Source organism: Varanus komodoensis, unplaced genomic scaffold, assembly GCF_004798865.1.
Source record: "Varanus komodoensis strain SLA01 unplaced genomic scaffold, ASM479886v1 scaffold27, whole genome shotgun sequence".
In the NCBI taxonomy this organism is placed as follows: Eukaryota; Metazoa; Chordata; class Lepidosauria; order Squamata; family Varanidae; genus Varanus; species Varanus komodoensis.
The window spans coordinates 6,483,076-6,498,619 of record NW_025335701.1 but is presented as its reverse complement, the minus strand read 5'-3'; the positions used below and the strand labels follow the sequence as shown (position 1 = coordinate 6,498,619).

Genomic DNA, 15,544 nt, shown 5'->3' with positions numbered 1-15,544 from the left:
TGGGTGTGGTGAGTCAGTATCTATGTGACAAGCTAGTAAGCAGGACCGAAGAACAAGTCTGAACCAAGGGGGACAAACCAGGAAGCATGATCAAGCAGGAAATGAAAAATCAGTCAAAGAATAACCAAGGATACAGAACATACAGAGCTCGGGAAGGCCTTGTTGCTCAAGGAAGGCTTAGCTAGGACAAGAAGCTCCTTATACCAATCCAAAAGGTCAACTTGGGTGGGTGGAGCCAATCCAGAAAGTTGTTTACTGAGAAACCTCCATCTGCAGTACAGTGGTTGATGACATGGAAAACTGCATGAAGATCCAGGACCTCTTGCGTTAAGGCTCGGCACAACCCAGTTCTCAAGACTCAAACTCTGAATTTTACTTACTCACTGCTTTTATGCACTTAATGCAATATAACCCTGTTATGCTATAAATCTGCCCCGCAAAGTCTTGTCCTACCACTTGCACAAGTGTTCATGGAATAGCAACAAACAAAATCTACTGAGAGTTCTTCAGAACCAAGTATACAGAACACCAACAGCTCCAGCTACTTGATACTTTTCTTGCTCTTTTGTGGATCAGTGTTGCCAAGCCTCGGGTCCCAATCCATGACCCTGAATGTATCTGCTAGAACCAAGGATTTCTATCAGTGCCCATGGACAATTTATTATTAAACTAAATTTGGATAAAAGCTGCCCATTTGCATTATGCTTTCTGGCCAGCCATTACAATAAAAAGAGTGTAAGAATGTTTTATTCTAAGTTTAACTGACACGGAGGAGCCAATTGGAAGGAAACTGAAACTGGGGAAGAAAGAGAGCTACACATGACAATTAACCTTAGGAAAAAATGTTTTACATCACATTGGGATAATCTGGGTCAGGGAAAAATTAAAGAAAGCATGAACTGTATATACTGGAGTATACAGTGACTTGTGTAAAAGACAAGGTTGAAGTTTTGGACTGTTTTTCTGGTGTTTGTCATATGTCAGGCATATAAGATGACTCCCAACTTTTGCTTTGCCATTTCTGGTTTCAAGGGTTAGCTTATACGCTGCTATACATGGGCATTCGTTAGCCAGAAGCTTCTGGACTCTCATGGCGTCGTGTCATTCTAGCTAATAGTCACATTATCTCTTTGATTTCACTTGAGCTCACCTTTGTCTTCTATCCACCTTGGTTCGTAACTGCGTGATCTGTGTCTAGAGAAAAAATTGTAAACTGATGTGAAAGCTTTCTTTTCGGCCCTAAACCATGGATCACCACAAAAGAAAAACACACGCTTGCTTTATTTAATTATTTGTTTATTTCATTCCTATGCCACTTATAGTCAAAGCTCTCTGGACGGTTTACAACAAAGTAAAAAAGCAAAGCTGGAGGCTTACGGCAGCCTGCAAGGGGGCTGGCTGGGGTGGCCAGGGGTGCCGAGCGAGGACCGCTACACGAGAAGAGGGCCCCCCTTCCTGGCTGCTGCAGCTGGCCCGGATGGTGTGCCACCCCAGGCAAGGGTGGGTGGGGCGAGCGCTGGGCTCGGGACTCGGCCTGTGGCCCCGTAGGACAGAGGACAAGCTCCCCTAGAGCAAGGCTGCACTCTGGAGGGTCCAGTCCAGTTTTAAGTTGAAGGCTGTTCAAGAAGGAAGCGTACTGCAGCTAAGATGGCGCGAGACTGGAGGAAGGAGGAAGGCAAACGAAGGAAAAATTTCCACCTGGCATATTTTTTTGCTTTGCTATTTCCAGTTTCAAGAGTTGTCTTATAGGCTGGTATATATGGTATATTATTTCAGACAGTCTGACTCAGAAACCAATTGGCTGATTTAGCTCTTGCAACATTTAACTAAATTTAGTATTTCTAAATTTGCATATTGAGAGATATAAATTAGCCTGTATGGATTTGTGTCCTTTGTGTCAAGTCTCTTAATTATTTAACAACACCTCTGCATGTGAGCACTCTTCACAGAATTTAAAGTACTGGGTGAGGAAACTTCTAGGGTTTTTTTTCCCAGAAGCTGCAAACATGATATTTGCTAGCAGTCATATTTATCACGAGGTAGTATATTTGATACAGAAGCACTGAACAGGGTAAGTCCTACACTTCTTGCATTGACAAGGAGTGTGTGTTTGTGTGCAAATGTGTGTGTGTGTGTGTGTGTGTGTGTGTGAACCAGTCTGTTCTTCACTGACAACCATTTGGAGCAACTGTAGAAACATTTCTCCACATTCCTAGAAAAACTTAGAATCACGTTTGAACAATGAACAAAATGCTGGGAAAAAAAATCCTGAGTCTTTGCTGTAACTTCTTGCAGTAAAAACAAGGCTGCTGTATTAATTAGAATTTAGGGAACTTTCCAGTGGTAAAATTTATATTCTTCCCACTTTTTTTTTTTTTTGGCTCATGTCCATCCAGAGTTCTGAGTAAATCAAAGACTTTCATTCTCCTCTAGCTCAGAACTTGGTGACTCTTTGTATATCTCAACTCATCCCTGAGGACCAAAAGCCACTGTTTGGCTCACAGGAGATATTAAATGAACCAAACAAAAAGCTGCATGCATTTCAGGTTCAAGGTAGCTGACCAGCATCTGAGTAACACAAAGTTTGGTAGAAAAGAATTTGTAGTCTATGTGGGACTCCACAACATGACTATTGTCATGTTGTCCTTTTTAAATTGTCCAGAATATTGTCCTTTTTAAATTGGGGCCAAAATTACTGATTTTCTGCCAGGCTTTTAACAATCACATAATCCTTCAGTTGTGAGTCAGAATTTGCATATTTGTTTCAATCCTGTTTGGTATCTCTGCTTTCCCAAACCATTGCTGGGTCCCCCCACCCCCTTCCTACATAGCTATACAGTCCCATACATGTCCTCTCAGAAGTAAGTCTCACTGAGTTTTATGGCATTTGCTCCCTCAGGGTAAAGACCACACATGATCTGCATGCAGTAGGTCCCAAGTTCAATCCTCAGCATCTCCAGGTGGAGTGAGAAAAACTTCTGCCTGAAACCCCAGCGAGCCACTGCTGCCAGTCAGTGATGACAATACTGGGCTGGATGGACCAATGGTCTGGGCTCAGTATAAGGTAGCTTCCTATGCACCTAAGTGTGTACACAATCGTAGCCCTAGGTACGTTGGAAATTCTAGCTATGTGTCGATCATATGACAGACAGGAAGATATCACTATGCTATGTGGCTGGATCAGTGAAGACAAACCAAGCCAACTAAGAGCGATGGCAATGCTTCTTGGATCATGAGTGGTTCCCTCCAGTTCCAGGCAGTTCTGGAGCCAGGGGGTCAGACTAGTTGACGGGGAGGCCCCTTCTGACTCGCGCTGTTTCTATATTTCTAGATCTTGCAGTCAAGGAGGCAGATGCTGTTGCCCTGCACTGTTAGTTTTGGTTGGATAAGAGCAAAGAAGCAGAGGGAGGGGAGAAGGGATGGCAATATAAATGACTAGGTGGAACATTTCAAAGGGACTGCCAAAAAATAATTGAAAAGTGGAGCACTTTCCAAAAGGGTGAATGTTCCTGAGAAATGGTGAGTAGTTTGGTATCAACATCAGGGAGAACAAGCTTACTATGTTTTTTTTTTTTTTAAATTCAGCCCTGAAAAGGATTCTTAAATTGATAATATTGGCTTAAATCCTAAACTGAAAAGTACCTAAGGTATATTCTGTGGCTATTTTCAAAGGCATACTACTTGTTTATTCATTTGTTTATTTTATTGTATCAATCAGGGTGAATAAAAATCAATGTTTTTAAAATTAAAATGGATTTTTAAAATTTAAATTGTATTTTTAATAAAATGCTTTTTGAGGAAAAATCTATCTAAATATAGTTCGCCATTTAAGACACATTTTAGTCCAAAGGTTATTCATCATGAAATAAGTTTTAGTTTTAAATTATGTAGCATGGGGCATACATAAGCATGTAACATAATCAATGCTTACATATTTGGCAAATGGATTCCAGTAACCCATTCACAATGGCTCTTCCAGAAGTTTCTGTAAGATTATTGGGCAATATTTATATCTAGAAGTTACTATCGCAGATGCTTGGTTTTACAGTTCTCAAGAGTGTGAATTTGCCTCTTCTTCACAGCAAAAACATTATAAAATGAATATACAGAGTTGAGAAAAAGACCTTAATCCCATTGCTCCTTTACAGAATCAACCTCTTACTAAGTGCTACATTTCAAAAAATTCACTGAATGGAAGGAGATCGTTGGAAGTGGAATAGATCTGCATGAGAAGCTAAGTGTGAGGAGGAAGCAGCAAGCAGTAAAAATGAAAGTGAAACCCTTTGAGCAGGACACTCAAAGCTTTTGGATCTTTTTGTGTACAGCCTGAGGTTTATCACATTATTCCTTCCCTGAAGGAGAAAACCTATAATGGCAGCAGGCTGTAAAATAGACCCAGTTTGGGAATATTTTAATGAAGCTCCTCTAACTATGAATAAGACAGGCATGCATGCAAATTATGTAAAAAAATCCATGATTTAATTCTAGTTTTACTGGCTAGTGATTTAAATCTTTTAAACAATGATTTAAATCTATTTCATTTAACTAAAATCCACCCTGGTGTGAACATAAAAATGAAACGAAAACAAACCAAAAATGGAATAAATTAAAACATTACAAATTTTAATACAATTTTAAAAGATCCATAACTTTACTTTTATTACATATTACAGTAGTCCCTCAAAATTAGCGGGGGTTACGTTCCCAAAGCACCTGCAAATTGTGAAAAACCAGAAATTTGCTGCTGGCGCTGGCCACCAAGGTGGTGCGGGTGGGAGGCGCAGGCCGGGCCGGGGGTGGGTGGGCACACGGGGCGAGTGCGCTCAGAGATCATTTTCTCCGAGCGAGTCCAAACTCGGAGGAAACGATCTCCTTGAGAGTAAGCCACTGCATAGTGAGGCGCCGGCTTACTCACAAGGAGATTGGCTTGGACTCGCTCAGAGAAAAATCCCGCAAAAGACTGAAGGCGCGAATGCTGAACCACGACTTCAGGGTATACTGTACATCGAATTCATTTATAGCAGTACATACTACTATTAATGAAAATAATTATGCATAAACTTCAACAAAGGCAGTCCAAATATCCATATATAAATCCATTTGCAGATTACATCTAAAGGTCACATGTTCAAACATAAAGACATTTTGTTCACTAAAACTGGAGCAGTGGCTACAACTGAGGAGCAGGTACTCCAGATTCAAAAGGATCTGGACAGACTATGGAAGTGGGCAGGAGACAACAGGGTGGCGTTCAATGTGGATAAGTGCAAGGTCTTGCACTTGGGGCGTAGGAATGGGTGTCATAAGTACAGGTTAGGTGACAAGTGGCTGGACAGCAGCACTTGTGAAAGAGACCTCGGGGTGCTGGTTGAGTGCAGGCTGAACATGAGTCAGCAGTGTGATGCGGTGGCCAAGAGGGCAAACACCACCCTTGGCTGCATAGCCAGAAGTGTGGTTTCTAGATCAAGAGAGGTATTACTACCACTCTATACGACTCTGGTGCACCCACAACTGGAATATTGTGCTCAGTTTTGGGCCCCTCATTACAGGAAGGATATAGCCAGGTTAGAGTCAGTGCAGCATAGGGCCACAAGGATGGTGGCCAGTTTGCAGGGGATCCTGTATGAGGCGAGACTGAGGGAACTGGGTCTCTTCAGCCTGGAGAAGAGGAGACTCAGAGGGGATCTGTTGGCGACATACACGTATGTGAGGGGATGTCACATGGAGGTGGGTAGAGGCCTGTTCTCCCCTGCAGAGGAAGGCAGGACGAGCGCCAACGAAGCAAAGCTCAGGGAGCCAAGGTTCCATTTGGATGCCAGGAAGCAATTCCTGACAGTCAGGACCCCAAGGGTGTGGAATGGGCTTCCACGAGAGGTCGTTGAGGCCCCATCGGTGCGGGTGTTCAAGGATAGGCTGGACGTCCAGATGGTGGGCATGTCGTGAGCAGAGCCGGCTGGTGCCGGAGGTCGGACTAGATGGCCCGGGAGACCCCTTCTGACTTGCTCTGTTTCTATGTTACTGTACCCACTGTATTATTGTGACTTTATTGTTTGCCTTTTATTTCCCCTTCCAGTGTTGGAGCATTAGGGGTTTTTTTGGTGTCAAAGGGGAGTGGAAATGCATTTGCACTGACCAAGAGACAGGCAGTTAATTCAAAAGGATGTGTGTATCCTTAAATATTAAGGATTTATCTGAATTATTACCTTCTCTAAAAATAAGTTCCCATTCACCATTGCCAAAATATATGGAAAGAAGCTATAGCTGCATTTATATCTCTACCCATTCCAATTTAATTAAGGCCTTATCAAAGAGACATTGTGGCATTTGGTATATTAGAAAATCAAATTTTCCTAAATTAAGTGTAGTCTATCAAGGCTGAGTCCTTGCAAAATAGATAATAAGCAAGCACTCCATTGGATGGAACAAATGGGGTGCTCCGGTTCATTATTCCATTCTTTGCTGAGACCCTGTGGATTATACAGGGCTACCTTGACTCACGAACTTAATCATTTCCAGGACTCTGATCATGACCCAAACTGGTCCTGAGCCAAGATAAATTTCCCCATAAGGTTCAATGTAAATAAGGTTAATCCGTTCTGTAACTATTTTTTTAATCAGAAAAATGTGAAGCAAAGTGACAAAGAACAACAAAGATCACGGCCATCCCCCCCCCCACTACACACACCCTGAGCACCAGCGTGGCCATCTCCCTGCCCCCCCAGCACGACCGCTGCGATCCCGGTCGCCACCCAATGTAGAGTTTGCGCTCTGAGTCAAAATTTTTATGAAATTTTTGTTCACGACCCGATGTGGTCATGAACTAAGGTGTTCATGAGCCGAGGTACCTCTGTATTTAGTCATGGATAATAGATATCGATACACATGAATACAGCTGTTCAGCCTTGATCAATATTTCCAATAACACAGGCAGCTCTGGAGCAGCAAAAGCAGCAGGACCAAACCTGGATGCCAGCAAATGCTTTATCTGCATATTTTCTCATGCAGCCATAGCTGACAATTTTATTAACTACACAAAACAAAAAATGGACATAAGTTATCATCAGGACCAACAAGCTGGTCCAAAGTAAAAATCAGCCCATCCATCCAAGCCTACCAAACAAACGTCTTCTTGCCAGTCTTTAAATCTGGATTTCCCCAGCAAGTTAATTTTGTGCATGAAAATTTGTTGAACTGCAGTTGATGTTAAAATATGCCACAGCTCTCTAGCTGACACAACTGGAGGAGAAGGCATGTTTTCTATCTTGGTATGACAAATGCCCATTGCAATCCAGTTGGGAAGATGATTCAGAAATAAAAATTGCAAAACCTACTAGAGAAAGGAATCTAACTTTAGTGGAACAGACCAAAATCTAATGCAAATCAACAAACAGGCCTAAGAGTATAAGGAAAGGACAGGAAGGGCAAATCCACGCTGTGTCATTAAAAGCTGCATTCTTTTCAAAGTTATTCATGGTGGTGTGGAATCCCATAAAATACATAAAACAAAATACTAAGCTTCTAGAAATACTTGCCTGATATAAATAAGGGCATATCAGCAATAAATAAATAAATGAAGGCACTGCATTCATTTTAAGTGTATTTACCTTATCCCATTTATAGATAACTTCATAGACCCCCATTTGTCAATGCTCCTTGAGACTTCATTAATTAACTCAAATTAAACTTAACCTGTGATACATCCTTAGGAACAAGTATCCCCAAATAAGTAATAAAGTACAAACTCTAAGCTGCCAGGTAGTTTACATTCTCTGGGGTGCATTATCTTCAACAGACATGAGTTCTGACTTGGATCAGTTAACTGAATAAGTAGATAAATGTGCAAAATCATTATTTGCATCAATATTGGAGCAAAATAGACTGGAGTTCCAAAATAACAGATCATCAGTACAGGCAGTAAGTTTGCATTCTAATGTATTATGCACAAATCCTTTAATATTAGAATCTGGTCAAACAGCATGCACAGGGGTTCCAATCTTATGTCGAATATTGATGGAGAAAGAGGACATCCCTGTTTAATACTTCTCTTGAGTAAAAGAAAAGGAACCAGCTCAGACAGGGCTCCAGGTCCTAACACCGGTTTTAAGAGTGTTATGCAAAACTTCAATCTGTTCTTGAAACCTGGAGGCAAACATATGGCAAAGGTGAATTTCCAATTAAATTTAAGGAAAGGCTTCTCCCCATCTAAAGAGATAATGGTAACCATGTCTGTTCTATCCTTTAATGCAATCAGATCCACAACCAATCTAAAATCATCACCCCCTGCCTATTTTTAAGGTAGACTAACATGATAATAAATTGTTTTAGTCTGTCAGCCAAAATTTCAGTTAATATATTAATATCAATGAAGTAGGTTGATCATTTGCACAGAAGATATGATTTCTATCTGGTTTAGGAATTACTGTAATATAGACATCACTGAGGGCTGACACAAGAGGAGCATCAACTTTGGAAGCTAGAACAACTTTGGGAACTTGAGAGAGCCAGTGTGGTGTGGTGGTGAAGAGCACGGGACTGGGACTCAGACAATCTGGGTTCTAGTCCCCACTCAGCCATGGAGCCCACTGGGTGACTCTGGGCCTGTCACAGACTCTCAGCCCAACCTACCTCACAGGGTTGTTGTTGTGGGGATAAGATGGAGGAGGAGAATGATGTAAGCTGTCTTGAGCCCTTTGTAGGGAAAAGGCAGGATATAAATCGGAAAATAAAATAAAAATAAATAAACACTGAAAAATACAACTCAACTGGAAATCCATCTGAACTGGGTGCTTTCCCTGTTTTCATGTTAGTTTTTGATTTTGAAATTTATTCAATCAGCAGAGGGACTATTAAAATTGGTTCTGTAGACTATCTAGACAGGGAAGACTGAATTGAGGGGGAAAACACTGATATCTTACTGAGCTGTTCTCTATTTTTCTGTTTTACACATGCTGATGCAAATTCTACCTACTATTAAAAAATAGCCAAATCATATTTAGCATGCTGCACCTCCTGTACGAGTTGCGTATTTGGCGAGAGGCAAACTGGCTTGTAAGAGTTTTCAATGTATCACTTAAAACAATTTGTTGCCCCCTTTAAATTGTATTTTTATGAGATGTATAGGCAATACTCTGGCCCCAGAAGAAAGCTTGCTAGCCTTCCACTCTGTAGCACATGAGTTGGCTGTACCCTCACTGCTTCCAAAATACTCTTGTGGCTCAGCAAGAATGATTTTTCAAAGACCTATCATTTAACAAGGTGACATTGAAGTGCCAAAGACCAGGAGGCCTTGGGGCTATTTGTAACTAGCAAGTCCAAACAAACTGAGGCATGTTCTGAAATAACCAACATTTCAGTCTTACAGTTTCTGGTTTGACATAACAAGGAGGTGGAAACCAAAAGTGATCCAACCAGAAACAATGGTGGTGGGCACAATATATAGCCACCCTCATCCAGAGGTTATATTCTACATGGGTCCATCAGGCCAAATTCTGACACGTACACTTGCTTTTCATCAATTTTTTAAAAGGTTGAAAGCTAGATTCTGAAGGGGTGAAAACAGGACTGTATTTTTAGTTCTTGTAGGTCTGCTTAAGCTGGCTCAGTCAACAATATAAAATGACAAATAATTCTCAACCTTTCAAGAATAGCATAGAATAATTCAAGTCTACATCACTGGAGCACATTTTCATATTAAAACGCACAAGTATGATTGCCATTTTATGTGTTTCCACATATAAACAGTATAATAGTTTGTGCTGCGCTCACATTTCTATTATATGGCACTCATAGGACATAAAACTAACACCGTAGAGTTGGAAAGATTTAAAATACTGGCACAATCACATCAACATTAAGCACTATGAAGTCCTACTGATTTCAAAGGCAAGTTAAAAAATACGATTACTTTTTTCTCTGCTGAAATTAATGGGGATAATTTTGGCTGGATTGCAACCCAAATCAGTACAGGCACTTACTCAAAATCAGATTGGCCCAGGTGTGCCACGCTGGCTTGGATGGAGGGGTAGATACTTTTGTTTCATGATTTCCACTTCTAGTGATGTCATTGCTACAATTAGCTCAGGAAATCCACAAATGTCCTCTTTCTACATCTTTGACATAATGCCATCCAGTAAGTGCTGTCATAGAGAACAATGTTTCTGGCTACTCTAACCCAGTTCTGGTTTTTTAATTCTTGGTATTTCTACAAATTCACCATCTTGGAGGTCAGATTACATTTTCCCTCATACAAAAGGAAGCAAAAAAGTTAGCAGAAATTCTTAGTGGAGATGCCAACACACTCCATTGAATGATGACTGTTTCATCATTGTGATCATAATTATAGGAAGTTAAGATTACTACTTTGACAAAACTAATTACAATCATCTTATATATTATACTTTAGCAAAAGCCTGTAAGCTTAATCCCTGATATGGAATAACACACTGCAAGGCCAATATTAATGAAAAAGAATTGCAAAGACTTTCTCCAGCATAGTATGTTCAAATAAATATTTTGCTAATGGAGTTTTCAGTGACCCAAACAAAGAAGAGAATAAAAGATGACCTAGGCAGCTAAGATACACCATATATTCTGATGGGAAAAAAACAATATAAAGAATTGGTTCTTAGGGTGCCAGGAAGTGAAACGTGATGCAGGATTCTGATTTTTCCCCCCTTTTCTTTTTTTGTGATCATCCAGCAGGCTTAATTAGTCATTTACATCTTCACAATTTAATAACATCAAGGACCCCTTTGAACCTCCATGTTAGAGGAGTTTTTCCTTTAAAAATGTAGAGTCTCTAGGCTTAGTCTGTAGGCTTTGGGGTTACTGACTTGGATCTGTAAACAGCCATTTTGCTCAACATGTGACATACAGGGGATAGCCAGATGTTAGACGATGGCAAAGTCAAGCTGAGCCATGTTTCCTCTACCTCATACCAACGGATCCAAGTGTTTTGCTAATGCACAGAGTATTCAAAGTAAAGACAACTATTAAATGGAGGAAGCATTTTGATACATATTTAATAACATCTATTATATGTAAGTAACCTATTTGAGTGTAATGACAATGCCATCAGTGCATGCCTTAAAGTAGAAACCAGCTACACATTCATGCTGGGGTGTCACAGGACAGTGAAAGAAAATAAACATTTACAGTATTCGTTTATTTTAAGAGGTTTATCCTACCATTTAGGATGGTAGCCATAGGATGACTCCCTAGATGGTGTCTGAGGGGCCACAAGATATTTTAGATTCCCAGATACAAGGTCAAAGTCAGCACTCCAACTTCAGACTTAGGAATCAGAGCTCTGACCTCTCTTACCAGCTGGTACAGAATGACTCATTCTGGCTTCTTTCCGAAGTCGGAAAGCAACTTTGGAGAAGGAGAGAAGCGGGTATTTCTATGGGTGGAGAGCAGGCTGGAGAGGCCAGGATGTGATGTCTCCCCAACCGCCTTGCTTCTCCATCTGTCTGTCCAACCAGCAACTAGTACTACTGCTAGTTGAACAAAAAGCCCATCTAGTGAAAATCCAGTGCAGGAGAATGGGGAGGTAGAGACCATCTTCCCCACTCTTCCAGCCCTGCACAGGATAACCATAAGCCTGAGTGTGGAAGTTTAGGATCATCACTACAAAAGTATCACACCCTTAGGGCCCAAACTCTTTCAAGCCAGCTCACAAGCAAAACACAGTGCAATAATAAACATAATCATTAATATACACAACACAACAAAAAACTTTCTATGAATAAACTAACGAAGTGCATGACTATGGCAGTTACTTACTGCCAGCCAGAACTCACCAACAGTGGTGGTATTAGAGAAGAGACGAAAGTTGACGATGTACTCCATGACCAACTAGAATTCACAAATCTAGACAAGCCAGTTCAGCATCAATTTTCAAGTGAAGTTGGAGGCATCAACACTGATCAAATAAACTTTGAGCAACTGATGTCACCTTGAGAGATTCGGTTTTCTCCAGAAGAAATCAACAAATGTTCAGGTCAAAACTTGAATAGCTCATCAACAACCACTAAACAATAAAGACAAATCCAAAATCAAGATGCAGCTTGACTTATTGCCTTCAAATCATCCAAAAGGGAAGGTGCCTTCCACCTATGCATACTCCAAGAAAACAGATCTAGAGGGCAGTAGGTACAAAGAGTATTGACCATGCTTTGGTATGTTTGTGGTGTAACTGTCTTCCAAGGAGCTGTCCTTCTAACAGAGTTTACGCAGCATGTGATCAAGCAACTTTGGGGCCTTAAAGCTAAATATCAGCACATAAGCATAAGTATCAAAAGCATTCATTTTATTTCACTTGTGCAAATTTCAATTTAAAACCTGAGCTGGATTTTAATCAGTACTGGTCCTTGTGAAGAGGTGATCAGAGATGGTGGCATTATTGTACCAAGATAATTAGAATAATACATTTGTTTATTCAACTGATAGTTTGTGATTCAGTGAATCTTGCTGGAACTGCAGTGGAACTCCACTGATGGTTCTCTGACCTGCCTTTGTCTGACTCCACTGAATGCATGTTTCACTGGACTGCATCTGCTGCGGTCTGTTTATTGGCCACCTTTTTCACCTTTCATTTTTGAAGGAAAGTAAAATTTGTTTGTCTTGTAGAACAACCCCCCATACTTTTGAAAAAGCATATGTATTCATATACTATTTATACATACTATTATAAACATATTAGTAATACTCTATGGGTTGCTAAAAAAACAGGCCCCAAACTTTGAACTGGGATTAATCACCATTAAGCCTTTAACAGTAATGTGAATCAGTTAATTAATCAATGGAGTGGCTACAAAGAAGACTGTTAATTGACTGAAAAATCTTTATGTGGGTGGTGAGCACTATTTAAAAAAAGAGGCAATCTCTTCTTTCCTTCTGTACTATTTAACATTTAGCAATAGGTGGACCTGACTGATTTTCTGCTGATTCCTTTCGTTCTTGCACATCCAAGTCAATTTCATGTGGAAGTATTTTCTTTTCTAGCAGAAAGACAACACTAAACGAAAGGAGAAACCAAACCAAAACCTTTGTACAGATTTTGGTGTATTTTTTTTTTAAATGCAGTTTTGTACTTTCAAATTGTAGGAATTTTTGGGATGCAACCAGTCACTGTGTAAAACATGCACACATTGTTCTTTGAATTATTCAAAGATGAAGAGTTTATCAGACTACTTTCCCTCTTCCATGGAATGCACTGCATATACCCAGATATAAAGAGAGAGATATAAAGAGAGAGGATACAAGTTGTATCCGGGTCCATGTCTGTTTCCAGGTGATGTAGACTGGAGTACTCCACAAAGCAAACACACTTCTGATGGTACAGATTTCTCACATTCCAAGATTATGGGACATTTGGTGCTACTTCTTTGAAGCTTTTCTCCAAGCAGAGGACTCAAAACACTCCACGTGCAAATCAAACCATTGTGCCAATCTGAATTTTAGCCCTCTTTTTGCACCAAAGTATAATGCATGGGCATCTATACTGCTGAAACTTATTCAGTTAGAAGCCTTTCATAACCAGACCACATCAATTTCAGAACAACTGCAATGCAAGATTAAAGATACTTCATCAAAATTCCCCTGGTGTTTCTTTACCCAATCAATGTTTTAGAAGTGTGTAAGCTAAACCAGCTCTTGATGATGTGTGCAATCCTATTTAAACAGAAAAAAGCCTATAACACCCAACATGGTTGCTGGGGCATGGTACAAGTTGTAGACCTTTTTTCTGCTGAAGTTTAAGATTGCACCTTTACAGTTTTAAACTACAAGGCAGAACAGGGATACTCCTTTAGATGTGGTGGAAGGATAAACTTGATACATCTCTGTACATCCAATGACACTTAAGATGGGCAAAGTAGACCCAATCCAAGTAAAATTCTAATGCATCCAAAATCTAGCCCTGGCTGATTTGCCCTCTGGTTGACTCATCCATCACTCCACGCCTCTGACAAAACTGGACAGCGACTTCCCAATTCCTAGACCAATTCGGAAAGGGGCAGTGGCTATTCCAAACAAGCTAATAGCAGGGTCCATCCAGGCAGCAAGGTCTGCATGCAGAACCGTAATATAACCCACTTCTGCCCAACATGGTAGCTCGAGGGCCTCTGCTCCCTGCCCATGCAGATTTAGCCCTCAGATACGTCCCCCATCGCCATTCCCAATCAAAGAGTTGATCAGACGAAGGCATTTGGTGAACTTTCTGGTATGGGGGGCAGGAGGCAGAGCCTCCGAAACCAGGAAGCTCCATCCCCCACCCTTTCTCTGCCCAAAGCCCCTCCCACTAAAACTTGGCCAGCCCACCTACCAAGCCCAGCATCCTTGAGTGCCCACTCCTTCCCCTCCCTCTTCCTACAAAAAAGCCCAGCATGCATCTGTGGCCACCAGATCCCCCCCCCCGCAAGGAAAGCCCCCCCCCCCTGGCTTGCATCCCTCCCCCGGGGCAAAACTGAGAAGCCCCGGGGGGGGGGGGGGGGGGGGGGGAGGAGCGCCGCCTTCTCGGGAAGGCTCGGCGCGCCCCTGGCTCGGGGGGGGCGGGTGCGGAGGGCAGGAGGCAGGCTGGACTTTACCTGGACTTTCTCCGCAGCAGGGGCGCGGGCCCCCCCCGGAGCCAGCACCTCTGCCCCCCTCGCCCTTCGCAGGCCTGCAGCGCTCAGCCCCCTCCCCGCGGGGGGGGGATGAAGAGCGCGAGCGGCGGAGGTGGGGAGGGCGGAGGAAACGCTCCATCCTCCCGCCAGCCCGAGCCGCGGCGGCAGCCCGAGCCCGCTCTCCTCGCCCCCCCCCCCAGCCCTCGCTTGCCATTTCCTCTCCAGGAACTCGGGCGAAAAGGAGCGGAGCGGCGCGGCGGCGGGGGGTGGCGGGGAGGCGGACGCCGCGGGGAAAAGGAGCCCCAGCCGAGCGAGGCGCCGCAGCCTTGGCCGGGCGTCCCTCGCCCCCTCCGCCCGCCCCTCCGGGAAAGCCCGGCCGAGCCCGGCGAGCGGCGGCGTTACCTCGTAAAGATCCCCCGAAGCCATGCCGGGCGGCGGGGCCGGGGCGTCGCGCTCGGGCGGCCGGGGGGCGCGCGTCCCGTGCTCCCGGGCTGGCGCGGCGCTGGGCGGGCGGGCGCGCTGCGCTGCGTGATCCTCCTTCGGCGCGCTCGGCTCGCCCGCGCTCCCTCCGCGAGCACAGTGTGCTGGGCAGGATGACAGCCTTCCTGGGCTTCCGGCGTGTGCGCAGAATCGCAGGCGAGGGGAGACGGCGGCCGGGCGTCACCGCGACGGGAGTGCCGTGCAGGCGCGAGCAGCGCTCTGGATCCGTGCAAGCGGGGGAGCCGGCGCTCGGTGCGCGCGCGCGCCTGCCCGCCCGCCCGCCTGCGCGCGTGCGACGGGGCGTGCGGGAACCTCCGCCCGCCCCGCCCGCCCTCCCGCCCCGCCAGCCAAGCGGGCACGGGCAGAAGCGGGGTTGCTGCCTCCGCCGCGCCCGCCGCGCCCGAGGACGCGGGCTCCGGCCCCGCTCGCCCCTGCCGCGCGAGCACGTCGGGGGAGGC

General features: G+C 43.6%; 1 protein-coding gene across 1 annotated transcript in view; it reads right to left on the bottom strand.

Moving 5' to 3' along the window:
- Window positions 1-15,263, bottom strand: part of CDYL2 (chromodomain Y like 2) — a 74,255-nt gene extending 58,992 nt beyond the window's left edge. Inside the window, exon 1 of the mRNA XM_044434111.1 lies at window positions 15,009-15,263. Within this exon, the coding sequence (XP_044290046.1) occupies window positions 15,009-15,032 (24 nt within the window). The 5' untranslated portion in view covers window positions 15,033-15,263. The remainder of the gene's footprint in view (window positions 1-15,008) is intronic.
- Between the last annotated feature and the right edge of the window lie 281 nt (window positions 15,264-15,544).